An 18,579-nucleotide genomic window follows, 5' to 3' on the forward strand; every position below is an offset into this window, starting at 1 on the left:
ACATTCACAAAATAATACGTTTGTTATTTTTAATTATAATTTTTTTGGAAAGCGGACTTTAGAAGTTCAATTGATTTGTTGTTTTTTTTCAACGAAATTAAATCCCCATTACATCCAAAGATTTATGAATAGATGAAAAGCATCTTGAGATGCCTCTGGCAGTGACCTAAATAACTGTGTAGAAATAAAAGATCCAGGGAATGTTTCAACACGGTTATGTAAAGTACTAGTATCTTTATTAACAAAGATTATGGTTTTGTGATGAAAAGCTTACAGACCAATTTCCTGTCTGATTAAGCTGTTATTGATCAATATAACTGTATCTAATAATTGTGTTCTTAATTAAACCAATTTACCTGTTTCTTTTAGCATCCAACTGTACACTTTGAACAGGTCTATTGGAGTGCATCCTTGTATGCTGTTGTTTAATTTGATTGTACAAATTAAAAATACTTTTTCAGGTTTTTTTTATCAATTGATTGAGGTAGTTCTTTGGCAAAGAAACATGCTTGTTTTCCAAAGTTTACCAGTAATTTTCAGGTTTTTCTTATCTTTTGTCTTGTGTATTTAAATAGTATTGCATCCAATGTGAATGCCTGTTTTCAGGAGTGCCTTATCAACGGTCGTCTGGAGACAGCTGCATCTTACCTGATCATTCTTCAGAACCTGGAAAAACCCATAGCCAGCCGACAGGTCTGTACTTTCTGTTCAATACAGAATTTTAGAGATGTAATATTTGTTATGTAACATTTGATTGTGTTACTCTACAAGTAAGTTAAACTTATGGCCTTGAGGTCAAAACTTGGTACACACTTTTATTTATCTGGCTTATATTAACATAACAGTATATCTGTTTTTATAAACAGAAATTTAAAGGATTGCTAAGGTGAGCAATCTAGGATCATTTTGGCCCTCTGTTATAAATATCATGATTATCACCTTCCAAACTCATGTCAGTTTTCCTCATTCCACAGCACGGGACCCTTCTCCTGGACTCGGCAGTGGAAAACAAGCACTGGGATCTAGCCCAGGACATCGTACGCTTCTTGAAGTCCATCGACCCCCGGGACGCAGATACCTCTCTGCCACTGGCCTTCCACCCCATCAGCCCAACGACCTACGCGAGCAACGCATCAGTGTTGCCTATTGAGCGCGAGTCTTTCAACTTCAGCAGCGTCAGCAATGTAAGTCGGCTACGCAGTGCGAGCGTGACCGCTGAGCCGGTGGTGCGGGAGGTCAGTGTGGAGAACATGAAGCGGAAACTCACGCATACTGTGTCTGACAATCAGATGAGTTTGAGAAAGTAAGTCTTTTTTATCCTAACAAGTTTTCAACAATTTAATAAAATCCAGGTCACCATTCGAGTGTCCCGATGGCTTATTTTCATAAGCCAGCATATAATACGGTATTCTTTCATGTTGTTTGAATGGAAATTCAAACTGGTTTATCAAAGTTTTAAAATATTGAATAGAAACGTTTATTTAAATTTAGGCAACAACGCTGACTTTTTAAATGTATTATGATATCGTTCCTGGATGTCATGACATTATTAGTCCCCTACCGGTTTCACCGGAGGGGACTTATGATTTTGTCTCCGTCCGTCTGTCACACTTTTCTGGATCCTGCGATAACTTTAAAAGCTCTAAATATTTTTTCATGAAACTTGGAACATGGATAGATGGCAATATGGACATTATGCACGTCATTTCATTTTGTTCCTACGTCAAAAATTATGGTTGCTATGGCAACAAATAGACTAGAAATACTGCTGAAAATGGTGGTTTTTCTGGATCCTGCGATAATTTAAAAAGTTCTTAATATTTTTTTATGAAACTTGAAACATGGATAAATGGCAATATGGACATTATGCACGTCATTTCATTTTGTTCCGACGTAAAAAATTTTGGTTGCTTTGGCAACAAATAGACTAGACATACTGCTGAATATGGTGGTTTTCTGGATCATGCGATAACTTTTAAATTTCTTAATATTTTTTCATGTAACTGTAAGAGTTTTGGTTGCTATGGCAACAAAAAGACTAGAAATATTGCTGAACATGGTGGATCCTGGGAGCCTAGAAATGTTTGCACAGTTGTCAATACCCCAGTGTGTTACTCTTATCACCATGCCATCACAGTCCAGTTGAAATTAGACATGAATAATTAACAGTTAAGCTACATTCTTTCAATTAAATTTAACAAAAACAATCTCTTTAAAATCGCTACCGGTAGGGGACTTTTATTGCTTGGCAATAGTCTTGTTATTACTGTATCATGTGAACAATGTCAACAGTGGAAAAGTATGGAATAAAAATAAAATCAGTAGATTTTTTATGTTTATTGACTTCACCACTAGAAAAAATATATATTTAAATTATCGCTCTTTAATTAAACCCTTTCCCCCATAAGAAGCAAAGTGAAAATGGCTTTACTCGCAGTCTGATCAGGTTTTATGCTGTTTGCTGCTCATCAGTATCTAAGTGTTGGAAATAAAAGCCTTAAAATCTTGAATCTAGAAGGAAAGGTCTTAAATTAAATATAACTTTCTAAGGGACTACAAATGCGTGAAAATATGTATATAAGTGGTAAAGGGTTAAATTAAATAGATTGTTTTCTGAAACCCACAAATATTCTCTATTGATGGTTCTAAATCAATCCTCAGGATGCCTGTTGGGAAACAGCCAAGCATCACAGAATCCTCGACAGACCAGGCACACATTGACACCATTCTCTGTCGGCACGCTCGACGCCTTCTCTCCACCAATCGCATCAGAGATCTTGGATACTTTGCAGCAAATATCAGAGACTTTGGATTTGTGGCCTGGCTAAAGAAGGAGAGGTTAGGCTGCAATTTTGATTTTATCAGCTGAAGCAACAACAACAATTTCAGGAACCATTTTTATGACTCAATCTTAATGAAATTTAGTCAGAATATTTATCCTTACAATATCTATTCATAACATTCTCCTTTCCTCAAAGATTAAGATAATATGTGTAGGCAATCAAGAGCTTGTGTTGGACATAACCAGAGTGTTGAGACAAAAGTTTATTTATTTTGCTGCACCCATGCCCTACAAAAGTAATCTTGTTAATTTAGGTCTATCCTATTTTCTTGCTAAGTAGTGAATATTGTCAGGAAATATCTTCAACAATTGGTGTCTGTGAGCGGTTAATGGCCTTCATGAAGAAATGGAATTGGCCAGGTCATATTATTTAATGTGCTCAATATTTTCTATGATTGATGTTTATTACTAGTGAAATTTGTGTATGGATTGCAATAATTTGACATTCAAGCACTTTAGACAACTTGTCAATTAATGATTGCCTTGGTATTTCTGTTCTCTTCACATTGTACAATGTGTTTGTATATTTTTTTAATTGTTCACCTTGCATTTTTACATATATCAGGTTGCGAGGTGCAAAAGTGACTGACTTTGTTAGCGCAATGCGAGACCTGCATCACCAGTTTGAGTGGCCCCTACCCATCTTGTCTTTCAGTGCATTTCAAAATCTCAAACGGAAAGCATGTAAGTTTGCTGTAGATTATTTCTAAGACAAGTTTATAATCATAAAAATATATTTGTTTCTGGTTGTTAACGTCTTTCTCACTTAACTCATCTATAGGTTGTTTTTTCATATATAAGTAAAAAATAAATAGAAAATAAATAATAATAAAACCGTCATTTTATTCAATAAAACTTTCTGTACATATTTCTGAATTTTCAAATAACATGTATTAATCATGTAAGTTGTTTTTAATACTTTTCTGTGTAATTTGTTTTGAATAAAATCTTGATAAATAATTATTCATGTTTACAGGGATAAAAGGTGATATGTAACCCAAGTATTTATCCAATTTTTTCCCCCAAAATTAATACCCTGTCACAAGCCAGACCGTGATATTTTCAAACCTCGTTATTTTGGATAATTCTTGTAAAAGTCATCTGAAGAACTAATTGGGCACTTCCACTTCTTAGTTTATTCTTTATTCATTCTCTACACTGACCTATCATATTGTATACCCAATTATTGCGTTTTGAAGACTATTCAATGATATCTGTATTTACCTCAAGTGAGATAAATGTACTCAAGTGAACTTGATGTACCAAAATGAGTTTTTATGCCCCCTTTCGAAGAAAAGGGATATATAGTTTTCGCACTGTCAGTCTGTTTGTCAGTCTGTCACACTTTTCGTGTCCGCTCTCTATTTCAAATAGTTTTAATCCCATCTTTACCAAACTTTGTCAGAAGTTGTATCTATACAATATCTAGGTCAAGTTCAAATATGGGTCATGCCGGGTCAAAAACTAGGTCACAGGGTCGAAAAAAACAAATCCAAGGGAAGTAATAAGCTTTAAATGGACATAATTATCTGACCTGCCAAATTATATATTTTTGTTAAATAAAATTAGGCGCAGTAGGTGGCATTGTGTGTGATCAAGGTCATCCTTCAAGGTCTAAGGTCAAAAATACAAATCCAAGGGAAGTAATAAGCTTTAAAGGGAGATAACTATTCAATATTGAACATAGCAACTTGATATTTGGCATGCATGTTTATCTCATGGAGCTGCACATTTTGAGTGGTTAATCTACAGTCACGGTAGTGGCTTTTAATTATTTGCTACTAAAAATAGAGATTTGTTAGAGACAATTAATTTCTGAGGGAAGTAATTTATATAATTATAAATCTCAGATTATATATTTCCTTACCAAGAAGTTCTTTTCACAGTTACTGTACAGATTTTTTATTTTGATTATTTATAACTCAAATGATTGATTTGTCAAAGGTTTTTTTTTTAATGATATAATTATCATTTCTTTCCTGTACTAATTTATGAATGGTAGGGTTCATTACATACCTGTGGACTTATGTCCATAGATACAATGTACATGATGAACTCTGGCTATGATCTCTTTGATAAACCACAGGCCTTGGTTGTCAGTGATGTCTGACTTGGTCACCCGAGGGGTCTTATGGTTTGCGCTCTTTGTGTCCGTTAGTCTGTGAGTCTGTCACACTTTTCTGGATCCTGTGACAACTTTAAAAGTTCTTAATATTTTTTTCGTGAAACTTAAAACATGGATAGATGGCAATAAGGACATTATGCACGTCATTTCATTTTGTTCCTACATCAAAAATTCTGGTTGCTATGGCAACAAATATCAAAAAATAAAATAATTCTAACAATGGTGGAGCCAGTAGGGGACATATATTGCTTGGCAATTGTGTTGTTGATTATATTTTCCAAATCAACACTTTTTTGTCATTTTTCTAGTCTCCTCATCTAGTCTGGCATCCCTTACTCTGTTTGACATGGACATCAACCAGGGAACCTGTCTTAGTGCGACAACTCTGGTCCCACAGCATGTTGGCATGGGAACCAGTCAAAACACCTTGCACAAAGTGGACAGCTTCCTGTCTAATGGGAACTCTGATGAGATTATTCTGAAGCCTCAAAACTTGAGAAGTGGGTGCAATTTTGTATTTTGATCAGTTTTTAAGTATTAACTGATAGCAAATCACCTACTTACATTAATTAAAAATCTTATACCACCTTTTCATCTGAGCATAATTCTTGTTTTCAGCAAATAAATAAGAGAGGGTATTAAAACAGGGCCAATGCCCTTGGTTACTTTCTATTCATCAGAAAATCAAATATAGTATTCCCGTAAACACATTTTGAGGAGTATATTCGAGTCATTCTTTTACTTTGTTGGCCAGCTGGCCTGTTAGTCTGCATAAAAGGTAATAAGCGTGTGGAGCAAACTTCTTTTCACATTTCTTAGTCAATTAAATAGAGGATCTTTGTTGGATGTGGTGAAATATAAATTTTTAACTCACAAGTGATCATAGAATTTTTTTTTCTATGATCACAAGTGAATTAAAATCAATTTTCCACCAAATCCAATGATTACAAATGATTATTTTTGTATTTTGCCATTCCCACAATCTAATTCCCTTCTGGGTGCCCCAAATTGTAATTACATGTTTATTTAAGGGAAGCTTATCTGTATATTGTTATAAACATTCAATGCGGATCAGTCGCCCTTGTTAAAATTTGGTTCACAATGGGAAATCCAAAAATATCCAAAAATAATTCTGGTAAAAAAAAATTAAAATTTTGGATAATTTTCACGTGTAATTTTCACTGTTTGAAAGAGTGAATTATCAGTTTAAATTCACTGATATTTCTGTTTAAAACACAGGGAAGCATAACATTAATTGGAACCTCAAATATGAAATAAAATAATACCAGGAGTGCTTTCCTGTGTTATTTTCCCCTTGACCATTAGCTGACGCAAATCTGCTAGCATTCAACTTCTATTTTTGACACAGGTCTAGTTGCAAAAAAGCTAAAATTACTTGCATTTCTTTTTCCTTGTAGCTGAAGACAGCAGTCTTGCGACTCTGGAGATCTCGGACTCGAGTTCTCAGTTTGGGGACTTTGACATGCTTGGCGAGTCCAGCAGCAGTCTTGACAGTTTGTCTCCGGAGCTAGAGCTGCTCTCGCAGGAGATCATTTCTAAGGGACCACTGCAGTCAGAGAACGAACTGCGGTATGGCCTGGGGTTCTGTTACTTATGAGTTGTCTCTCTTTAGATTTTACAAGTGATGTCTCTCTTCTGCCTGTTTTTAGCTCACCTGAGCACAATGTGCTTATGGTGAGCTTTTGTGATCGCCTTTTGTCCGTCGTGTGTCGTCCGTCGTGCGTCGTCAACCTTTTTGCCTTGTGAACACCTTAGAGGCCACATATATTGTCTGATATAAATGAAATTTGGTCAGAACATTTGTCCCATTGAAACCTCAACTGAGTGTGAAACTGGGTCAAGCTGGGTCAAAAACTAGGTCACTAGGTAAAAAAAACAAAACCTTGTGAACACTGTAGAAGTCACATTTGATGCCCAGTCTTCATGTTACTTTGTCAAAATGTTTGTCTAAATGATATGTTGGTTGAGTTCAAAAATGGTTCAGGTATGTTGAAAAACATGGCTGCTAGGGGGCGGGGCAGTATTCCTTATATGGCTATAGAGAAACCTTGTTAACACCCTAGAAGTCACAATTTTTGCCCAATCATCATGAAACTTAGTCAGAAGATTGGTCTGTATGATATCTTGGATGAGTTCGAAAATGGTTACGTTTGCTTGAAAAACATGGCCACAAGGGACGGGGCATTTTTCCTTATATGGCTATATATGACTTTAGTAAAGCCTTGTTAACACTCTAGAGGCCACATTCATTGTCCAATCTTCATGAAATTTGGTCAGAAGATTGGTCTCAATGATATCTTGGATGAGTTCGAAAATAATTATGTTTGCTTGAAAAACATGGCTTCCAAGGGGCGGGGCATTTTTCCTTATATGGCTATAGTTAAATCTTGTTAACACTCTAGAGGCCTGATTTACTGTCTGATCATCATGAAACTTGGTCAGAAGATTCATCCCAATTAAGAGCATTGGGGTATTTTCCTATCCTGTCAAAGGGCGTTTAAATATCATACATCAGTTTGTCACAGTTTGATTCCATGTTTTTCAGGTACTTATTTCAAATCATGCTGGAGGCAGAATGCCTAGAGTGGGCGATACTCATTGCCATGGTGCTGCGGGACAGCCTGGGCGTTATACGCGCTGTCAACACAGCCAGCATGGTTGACACTCCTCTTGAGGTCGTGGGCCGCATGAGGGAGGGGCTCTCCTACTTAGAGCTCTGGTCAGATACCGAATGGTGGGTGTGGCTAGAGTATATTATAGACAGCACTAGGTTAATGATGAGTACAGATTGTAGGCATATGTAGGATGGCTGAGAAAATATAGAACACGATTTATTTATTATCCCCTGCCAGAGGCGGAGGGATATTGTTTTGGCGTTGTCCGGCCGTCCGTCCAGCACTCTTGTGTCCGGAGCCATATCTTGGAAGTGCTTTGGCGGATTTCATTGAAACTTCGTATGAGTATATATATGCATAAGAGGATGATGCACGCCAAATGGCATTGTACACCATCTGTTAAAAACAGAGTTATGGCCCTTTGTATCTTGAAAAAATGCTTTTTACTATAGGCACTTTTGTGTCCAGAGCCATATCTTGGAAGTGCTTTGGCGGATTTCATTGAAACTTGGTATGAGTATATATATGCATAAGAGGATGATGCACGCCAAATGGCTTTGTACACCATCTGTTAAAAACAGAGTTATGGCCCTTTGTATCTTGAAAAAATGCTTTTTACTATAGACACTTTTGTGTCTGGAGCCATATCTTGGAAGTGCTTTGGCGGATTTCATTGAAACTTGGTATGAGTATATATAAGCATAAGAGGATGATTCACGCCAAATGGCATTGTACACCATCTGTTAAAACCAGAGTTATGGCCCTTTGTATCTTGAAAAAATGCTTTTTACTATAGGCACTTTTGTGTCCAGAGCCATATCTTTTTTAACATAACAGATGTTGTGTTCACTCTGCAACACTCTGAAAATTGAGTGTATATAAACATTGAATGTTTTTGTGGAAAACGCACGACTTATTAATTCACCTAATATAAATTTTGAAGGCTCAAGAACCTTCCTCTGTCTTAGTTTTGAGTTATTGTCCTCCGTCCGTCCATCTGTCAGTATGTTCATCCGTCCGATCTGCACCCATCCTCAAACAAAGCATATGTTGCGGGGATATCAATTCTACGAATTTGCTTGTTTTTCAAATGTTTTAAAGCTTCCTCCAACATTACTGAAGTTTTTGGATTAACAGACCCACACATGCTCTGTAAAATTGTCTTTTATTTCTTTGTTTTTGCTTCAATTTTCAGCATTCAGCATGTATGTAATTTATATTAATGATGTTGTAATTCTTTACAATTCAGTGTTGGCTACAAACCGTTCCTACACGCCATCAGGGGCCAGATACAGATTCTAAACAAGATCGCAGAGGATGCCCCTCCTGCTCTAAAATTGGTGACTGACCTTGACACAACCCCTGGGTCGGTAGAGGAGGGGAACCTGTCTCCCTCGGCGATGACAATGAGAGGGGAACCGGCTGACTCGCCACATGACTCTCCCACTGAAAAATTGGACCCTCCCAAGCAAAATGAATGTGCTGTGTCATGACACATGACACTCTCAAAGGACTGGTTATGAGAAACATGCAGGGTGTTTCTGTCATAAGCAATTGTGTATTCTGCCAATGAAACTTTTGTGTGATTGTGCTGGTGGAAATTTAAAAAAATAATGCGACTTCTCATAAGCTATTTTAAAAATTTGCTTTTGACTAAATATCAAAATGTGAAATAGGAGCACTTGTGTAATTTTAAAATAGTATGGATTTTGATCGCACAGGACATGAAGATACAAGTTTAAATTGAGAAAAATGTGAACAAGTTCCATTGCAACAGTGGTATTGGTCTGAAGCTCTCAGCTTTATACTCAACAAATGGGTCATTTGTTTATTGCAATGCAAATATGAAATTTTGCTTTCAAGAAAAAGTTTTTTCCTCGAAATATGATTCTTGATAATTATGTTATTAAGAGCTGTGTAGGACGTGTATAAATCATTGTGTTCAGTATTTATACTGATAACTTATTCAGTATTGAATTGTTGATGACCCATGTGTGATTGTTGAATATTAAATTTGAGGCGGTCAGGGTAATTCAAAATACGTTTGACCCTGCGTTATAATTTATTATAACTTGTTAGACATGTACAATAAGCCAGTAATGAGAGTGTGCGAAAAAGGAATAAGTGCGTCACGTAATACAAGCTTAGCTGAAAGGATGTGTCAAATAAAAATGTTGTGAAAGATTTTTAGATTGTTACAAATTATATTTTATATATATGAAAATTTGTTACAGCGTTGTTGTGTGTACATTACCATTGTTCATCAAAAGCATTCTAAATGTAGTTTATTTTGTAATGACATCAAATATTTAATGATAAAATATTACACCGTCTACAACATTATCTAATATTTATGGTTCAGGGGTCGTAATCTTAGTTTGTTTTTTTTCAAAACAGATAAAATGTTGATGAATACAAAAATAGAATAAAAGATTAGATTAAGTGCCATCAGAAAATCAGCAAAATAAAGAGTTTTATTTCACCGAAAATAATTGTCTTTTGTACAGCACAAACTCATTATTGCACAAAAGACATGAACACTATTCTTTACAGAATTGTTCATATGACACATATACAAATTAGTTTGATTTACAAAAATACAATGAAATATTTTAGCATTATTGGCATAAATTCGGTTGTTGTGATTTTCATTGAATTAAACGAATAATTTAATAATGGTATCATAATAATTAGATTTATTTAATATAACATTAATTTTTATGTATGACTTCAAGACTATGAAAATAAAATGTTGACATTAACATCGTATATACTTGTTTTATGTATACAAATACGGCAGTCCATTTTTGTTTGTTTGGGCAAATAATGATGATGATAAAAGCACTAAGTACACAGTATATTAAAGCCAGTAACTGGAGAATGGCTGTAAAAACTTTTTACAACCAATAACAACACAAGTTATGCAACGAGGCTGGAAATCACTCTTTATAAACCTAGATATAGACAGCTCAAAGCTCTGTAAACTTAAATTTTAGTGCTTTTATTGTTTATATTAGCCAAAATAAAGCGAAAATAGAAGGTATAGACATAACTCAAATTTAACTGATTGCCAAGATATGACAGAAATTGTTAAAAATGTGCACACAAAAAAGCAAAACTTTAGCAATTGCTTTGACTAGGCAAATGACATAGGTAGAAAGTGTGATTAAACACGTCAGTGAAACTTGTGTGTTTGTGTTTTAAAGTGTAATGAAAATGTGATACAATGAATACAGTTGTTATAATGAAGTCATTACTCTACATTATTATTAGTTTGGGCATTATGAGGACTGTCTCCATTATTTTGTTAATGGACTGGGACAACATATGCATTTGACAATTTGTCCAATCTGTCAATATATTATGTTCGTGCAAATGCCCAGTTATGATTTTAAGACTAGAGTTACATATTTACAGACTTAATTATCTGTGTTCATATATGCTATGTATTTTTAATATGGTAAATAAAGTGAACTATATGTATTTTTTTATAGAGTATTTTAATGTGAAAAAATAATTTCTTGTAGGTCCATTGCCTGGCACTTCTTTTTCTTTTAATTTGTTTACAATTAGTGCAAATTTTTTAAAGTCGTCTTTGCATTCTGTGCTATTACTGCAGAAAGGTCTGTTATATAAATTGTACCTATATTTGATTTGTTTAGCAAGGTTACCAGAGCTTTAAATTTCTTTAACATCGAAATGTATAATGTTTAAAGTGAATAAACAAGCCAACAATAAAAATGGAAACCAAAACAATTTTTTTTAAATGTATGCTATTTTTCATAGCTTAACTTCATGCAAATAATTGTTATATATTACATTATAAATTTAATGCATATATTGTGTCATAATCAATAACTTTCAATAGCATTCAGCAAAGTAAAGTATCCGTATTCACTTGATGTAAAACATCAATTTATTGCACTATTTGCAATAGTGAAGCCCCAAGAAATGTAGCTGGACTTTAAATTGTTGTTTGAACTCACTTGATCATTATCAAATATCAATTGTTGCCTGCTCAACCCAGCCCCTCCCCTTCCATGCATTCAAATAAAGGAATTTTAACATGCTGGTTAGCTGTGTCAGAAGGGCATTGGACTACAAATGTTATGATTGCTGTATCCATCCCTGCCTGTCCAGGGAAGGACACTGGACTACAAGTCTTTTGATTGCTGTATCCATCTCTGCCTGTCCTGGGAAGGGCACTGGACTACAAGTCTTTTGATTGCTGTATCCATTCTTGCCTGTCCAGGGAAGGGCACTGGACTGCAAGTCTTTTGATTGCTTAATCCATCCCTGCCTGTCCAGGAAGGGCACTGGACTACAAGTCTTTTGATTGCTGTATCCATCCCTGCCTGTCCAGGGAAGGGCACTGGACTATAAGTCTTTTGATTGCTGTATCCATCCCTGCCTGTCCAGGGAAGGGCACTGGACTACAAGTCTTTTGATTGCTGTATCCATTCTTGCCTGTCCAGGGAAGGGCACTGGACTACAAGTCTTTTGATTGCTGTATCCATCCCTGCCTGTCCAGGGAAGGGCACTGGACTACAAGTCTTTTGATTGCTGTATCCATTCTTGCCTGTCCAGGGAAGGGCACTGGACTACAAGTCTTTTGATTGCTGTATCCATCCCCGGCCTGTCCAGGGAAGGGCACTGGACTACAAGTCTTTTGATTGCTGTATCCATCTCTGCCTGTCCAGGGAAGGGCACTGGACTATAAGTCTTTTGATTGCTGTATCCATCCCTGCCTGTCCAGGGAAGGGCACTGGACTACAAGTGTTTTGATTGCTGTATCCATTCTTGCCTGTCCAGGGAAGGGCACTGGACTACAAGTCTTTTGATTGCTGTATCCATCCCTGCCTGTCCAGGGAAGGGCACTGGACTACAAGTCTTTTGATTGCTGTATCCATTCTTGCCTGTCCAGGGAAGGGCACTGGACTACAAGTCTTTTGATTGCTGTATCCATCCCCGGCCTGTCCAGGGAAGGGCACTGGACTACAAGTCTTTTGGTTGCTGTATCCATCTCTGCCTGTCCAGGGAAGGGCACTGGACTACAAGTCTTTGATTGCTGTATCCATCCCTGCCTGTCCTGGGAAGGGCACTGGACTACAAGTCTTTTGATTGCTGTATCCATCCCTGCCTGTCCTGGGAAGGGCACTGGACTACAAGTCTTTTGATTGCTGTATCCATCTCTGCCTGTCCTGGGAAGGGCACTGGACTACAAGTCTTTTTATTGCTGTATCCATTCTTGCCTGTCCAGGGAAGGGCACTGGACTACAAGTCTTTTGATTGCTGTATCCATCCCTGCCTGTCCAGGGAAGGGCACTGGACTACAAGTCTTTTGATTGCTGTATCCATCCCTGCCTGTCCAGGGAAGGGCACTGGACTATAAGTCTTTTGATTGCTGTATCCATCCCTGCCTGTCCAGGGAAGGGCACTGGACTACAAGTCGTTTGATTGCTGTATCCATTCTTGCCTGTCCAGGGAAGGGCACTGGACTACAAGTCTTTTGATTGCTGTATCCATCCCTGCCTGTCCAGGGAAGGGCACTGGACTACAAGTCTTTTGATTGCTGTATCCATTCTTGCCTGTCCAGGGAAGGGCACTGGACTACAAGTCTTTTGATTGCTGTATCCATCCCCGGCCTGTCCAGGGAAGGGCACTGGACTACAAGTCTTTTGATTGCTGTATCCATCCCTGCCTGTCCAGATAACTGGTTCTGGTATAAATAATGCATGTACATGTATTGTCCCCTACTGGTGAAAACAGAGGGAACTTGTGGTTTGCGCTCTGTGCATCAGTCAGTCACACTTTTCTGGATCCTACAATAACTTTAAAAGTTCTTCATATTTTTTCATTAAACTTGAAACATGTCATTTCATTTTGTTAAGAATTATAGTTGCCACGGCAACAAATAGACTAGAAACATTAATAAATAGACTAGAAATATTGCTGAAAATAGTGGATCCTGCGTTAACTTTAAATGTTCTTTATATTTTTTTATGAAACTAGAAACATTAATAGATGGCAATATTGAGATTATGCACCTCATTTCATTTTGATCCTACGTCAAGAATTCTGGTTGTTATGGCAACAAATAGACTAGAAATATTGCTGAAAATGGTGGAGTTTCACTGGTAGGGGACTTATATAGCTTGGCAATAGTCTTGTTTATATGGCCATCTTTACCGTATCACTGATGCAAATAGGGTAGTGGTCAGTCTATGGTTGGCAATAGTGTGTGCACTCTGTACAGGTAAACCAGCTTAACCTGGGAAATTGTGTCGGTTAACAGACGGCTGTTATATTACTTAAGTTCTGTTGAAAACTGAATAAAATCCAAATTTACTAACAAGGAAGCAAGTGATGGACTTTCAAATGCATTTTCTTTCTGTAATATTATTGTTAGTATCAACAGTTTGATAGTGAATTGAGTGTGAGAAAACAAATGTAGCCATCATCAAAATGTTATTAAGTGTTAAACCCCACACCAGTTTTACTTTCAGCCCTCACTATGTTAATTTGTTTCAACATTTGAAAGACATATTATAAAATATTAAAATATTGAATAATGTTTGTAGCCTCACGGAGTGCAGAGCATAAAGCATTGCATTTGTTATTCCACAAAAGTATTTTGAGGCATTAAGCATATCGCTCGCGATTGCAATCGTTTTCCCCATGGAGTGGCTGGCATTAAGCATTGCAATCTTTAAACCCCACAGAATGGGAGGCATTAAGTATTTCACTAGTTTGTCTGTACATACATACATCCGGAAGATTGTGTTTTCAACTCCTCTATAAGTACAGGTTGTAACTAGTGATAACTTTTACCTGAAGATAATCAAACGACAAGCATTGTGGCAGCTGTGAGTTGTTGCTGAATTATGCCTCTTAGTCTATTTGAACCCTTTACCACTTAGATACGTAATTTTAAGCATTTGTAGTCCATTAGAAAGTTAAATATTACTTAAGACCTTTTTTTACTAGATTCAAGTTTTAAAGGCTTCATTTCCAACCCTTAGATACTGATGAGCAGCAAACAGCATAAAACCTGAACAGACTGCGAGTTACTGGCAGGCTGTTCTGGTTTTATGCTGTTTGCACATAGCCATTTTCACTTTTGTTCTGAGTGGGAAAGGATTAATTCCTCTTTTACTTCTCTGTGTACCTCACTGAGACTTTCACAGTTGTATACCCTTAATGTGTAGAGGAATGTAAAGAAATGAATTCTGATTGTTACAAGTTTTGGTAGAAATTTTTACCTTTTTTCCACTGCAGGATATATATAGTCCCCCAATTTTTAAACTGCTCTATAATACTAGGTGGATCTCGCTTAATCTTTAACAGCTTTACAAACTAATTTTGTGGATGAAGTTATTGCAATATACTAACTTTGTGGATGAAGGTTAGTGTAATAAACTAACTTTGTGGATGATGATTAGCGTGCACATGAGTGGCTGCTGCCAGTTTGGCCTAATTATGGCTCTTTGTCTTTGAAGCCAATTCAGAATATATTTATATCATCGATGTATGTATGTATGTATGTGTCTCCAAACATATATTATTGAGTCTCGGATCATTGTCGTGTCTGTGACACATTTCTCTTTTGTAATAAAAATTGAGCATTGTCTTTGCAAATGAAAATCCTTTTTATTACAAAATAAATATAAATATACAATATTTTCACAATTCGTTTAAATGATTATTACAAAATAGTGTACTGATGTTTATAAAAAATATATAGTGCATACTTATTGATGAAACACAGATTAGTAATTTTTAGAAGATTAACTTGCTGCTGATGTGTCCATTTAATATGTATTTTTACAATCTGACTAATGAAAATATTCTTTATTAAAACTGTTTTCAGGATGATTTTATTTTTTTTAAATGATTGAACGGGCAAGCAAATAATTTTCTTTTTATTACAATATTGATGTACTGGAAGCCATTGAAATCAACTCTTACATTTTGTTTGATTCATTTAATGATGGTCAAAGTATTGTTTTCCCTTATGTTACTTTTCTTTTAACATTTAGTTTGTCATTTAAATAAGAATGGCAAAAAGTTCAACATTTCTGAGTTATGTTACACTGTGTTCTTCTTGTATACTTTTTGTTTACAGTTAAAGTGCGTGCACTAACCCAACCTTGGCTCATTCATTGCACACCATTAGAGGGTCACTTAAAACGTTTGAGAACTAAACACTTAAAAAAAACTTTTCACATTTTGGTAAATTGACAATATTAAAAAAAAAAAAGATTTGCAAATTTTTGTTGTAATTATTTTATTTGCGAGGAAACAGTAATGCTGAACATTTACCATGATCTAAAATATCCAATACATGCATATTTTGACGATATAAAACCCTGTTAATTATAAAGCAATACAAATGCAAAATGATTTTGAGAGTTCTGTTGTTATCGTTAAATTTTGACGATGATTGCTTATAATATTGCTTATTAAGTACACAATCACGGATGGGCGAGTGGTTTATGAGCTAGACTTTTACCTTAAGGGTCAGTGGTTCTAGCCCAGTTGTTGTTTACTTTTTTCTTTCTTGAGTTTTATACTTTTGTTACTGGAACTGTTTAGTTCCAATATTTACAGCGATCAATTTAAAGCATTAAATGACAAACTCCAATGCATGCCTAAATCTGTGAAAATGTCCCTTCCATGTCCCAACTGAGAAAATATTTGGGAAAAACTTGGCCAGAGTCTGATGAACAACTGTCTAACCAACCAACATATCAACACATGAATTGAAATTGATTCAATTATGATGATTGAGCGAGTTTTTATTGCTTTGTTTCTATACACGCTTGGAGTTAATTTTGTATGTACACAAGCATGCATCAAGAATATATATATATATATAAATTAGATATTTAATTTGCAACAAGCTCTTACAAGCATGAATAATGTTTGTCTTACAAACGAAATAACGTTTTTCACAGAAATAAAAGAAGTTTTGTTTTATTAGAACTGATTATATTATAGCATGCTGTTGAACTGCACAGTGTTTATATTTATGTAAGAACAGTTTCTTGTAAGACATGCTCTATTTTGTTGATGAGAGCATAAAGCTATGAACGATATTTTATGATCTGGCTACAAATATCGCAGTGTGGGTTCAATATGTAAAATTTATTTTTGCAGCTTTAATTTGGTTGTAATAATGATTGTGTTTAAGATAAATGATAATAAGTTCGCCTCATGCACATACTACATGCACGGAATGCGGTAAAAGCAGGTAAGAAGCAATAAAAACATTTAAAAAATCAGAGACGTACATAACATGTTATCTACGTCTCTGAAAAAAATGTGCTTCAGCTTAAAAATCGATCAACGTTAAATGTTAAAAGATTCAGCCGTAGAAATGTAATTGCTTTGCAAGTCATCATGTTGTTTTATGATAGAATGATGACGCAGCTTAGACACACATTAAACCATTTATGCCTAGCGTCTAGAAAAATGCCTTGGCAAAACGCCGTAGACCCAGATGAGACGCCGCATGATGCGGCGTCTCAGCAGGGTCTGCGCTGTTTGCTTAAAGGAATTTCTGTAAGAAATATTCTAAAAATAGAAATAAATATATTAGTTATCCCTAATTTTGGAAATAAAATGATCCAATTTAGAAGGATGGGAAGTCCATTATGCATAAATGGGTTAAGCATCTTCTGTTTAATATTCAGTGCAACCCGTCTCAGTGGGGTAAAAATTGATGTTGTTTTACGATTTGAAAAACGTTCATTGTTCACGAAACATAACATTTATTTGTTCATGCTTTCATTAAATTCAAACTACGTAATTGAATAAATATTCTCTCAATACACTAACAACGGCAATCATTTTAAGCCCGCGTTCTTTTCCTATTAGACGTCTGCACAGTTTTCATCCCAATAAAATCTCTCTAAATGCATTTGCACGCTGCTGGCTTTTTAATTTGCAAAATTTTACGAGTGTTTATCATGCGATTAACATATGTGATTCTCATCTCTTCCGTTGCATGCTCGTCGTAATGATTGCATCATTACGTTCTCTCACTATTTGAAAAGGTTATTTAAGTTATGTAGGTTATGGCTGATATTTTCACTTTTGATAATGCGTCGATTTCCTGCCATCTGTGTGTGCATTTTGTAAATGCATGATTTGGGCGAATGTCGACAAGTGCTATGCATTTGAATGTCTTTTATGTCCCCACAAAGTAAAGCATTGTACGTTATTGGTCCTCAGTCTGTGCCGAATTTTGTGTTTTAGCTCCTCTTTTAACCCTGGGTGGATCTCGCTCAAACTTTTAGAGTTGAATGACTATTGTAGATGATGGTAAATAAAGGAATTTGGCTGAGGCGAGTTTATGCAGAATTTTGGCTCTTTATATGTTTTATAACTGTATAATATATAGTCACAACATTAAGGGGTTGTAGTTTCTCTTAAATTGCTGGATAGATTTTGCTGAAACTTTCAGCTCGACCTTTATGTGTATATTTCCGTTAAGAAAGGAATTTCGGCTTCGACATGTTTTCGGCTGCGACAAGTTTTTTTGCAGAAGTATGGCTCTTAGTGTTTGTTTTTTTAAATGTAGACTATACGATGGAAATGTCTAAACATGTCTTGTTCGGGCATAAGTGTCTGTGACACCTTTCTTCGTATATACATGGAGTTTACATTTGTTAAAACACCTTTAGTTATAGATATATTATCACTTGTACATAATTTTGTGACTATTAAAACGTGCAATTCATGAAGTATTTTGTCATACTCGTGCCAAACTGGTAATGCAGTCGTGCGCTGGTATTGAAATACTACCCCCAAATTGATAAACAATTTATAAATGCGGATCCATAGAAAGTAACGGAGGTTACTAACCCGCGCGTAAATTGAGTCGTCTTTCGCATAAGACGTTATACCGATTCATTTTTCACACATGGAACCAAAAGACACAGGATCGTCTCTGGAACGGTATGTCTCCTGTA

The 18,579-nt window shown here is 35.8% G+C and overlaps 1 protein-coding gene across 1 annotated transcript in view; it reads left to right on the forward strand.

Annotated features, from left to right (window-relative positions):
- Nucleotides 1-18,345, forward strand: part of LOC127861996 (guanine nucleotide exchange factor subunit RIC1-like) — a 59,872-nt gene extending 41,527 nt beyond the window's left edge. The window contains exons 24-31 of the mRNA XM_052400838.1: nt 607-693; nt 975-1,303; nt 2,662-2,838; nt 3,408-3,526; nt 5,276-5,467; nt 6,386-6,557; nt 7,534-7,722; nt 8,853-18,345. Coding sequence (XP_052256798.1) covers nt 607-693; nt 975-1,303; nt 2,662-2,838; nt 3,408-3,526; nt 5,276-5,467; nt 6,386-6,557; nt 7,534-7,722; nt 8,853-9,096 — 1,509 coding nt within the window. The 3' untranslated portion in view covers nt 9,097-18,345. The remainder of the gene's footprint in view (nt 1-606; nt 694-974; nt 1,304-2,661; nt 2,839-3,407; nt 3,527-5,275; nt 5,468-6,385; nt 6,558-7,533; nt 7,723-8,852) is intronic.
- Nucleotides 18,346-18,579: the final 234 nt, after the last annotated feature.

The sequence above is a fragment of the Dreissena polymorpha genome, chromosome 16 (assembly GCF_020536995.1).
Source record: "Dreissena polymorpha isolate Duluth1 chromosome 16, UMN_Dpol_1.0, whole genome shotgun sequence".
NCBI lineage: Eukaryota > Metazoa > Mollusca > Bivalvia > Myida > Dreissenidae > Dreissena > Dreissena polymorpha.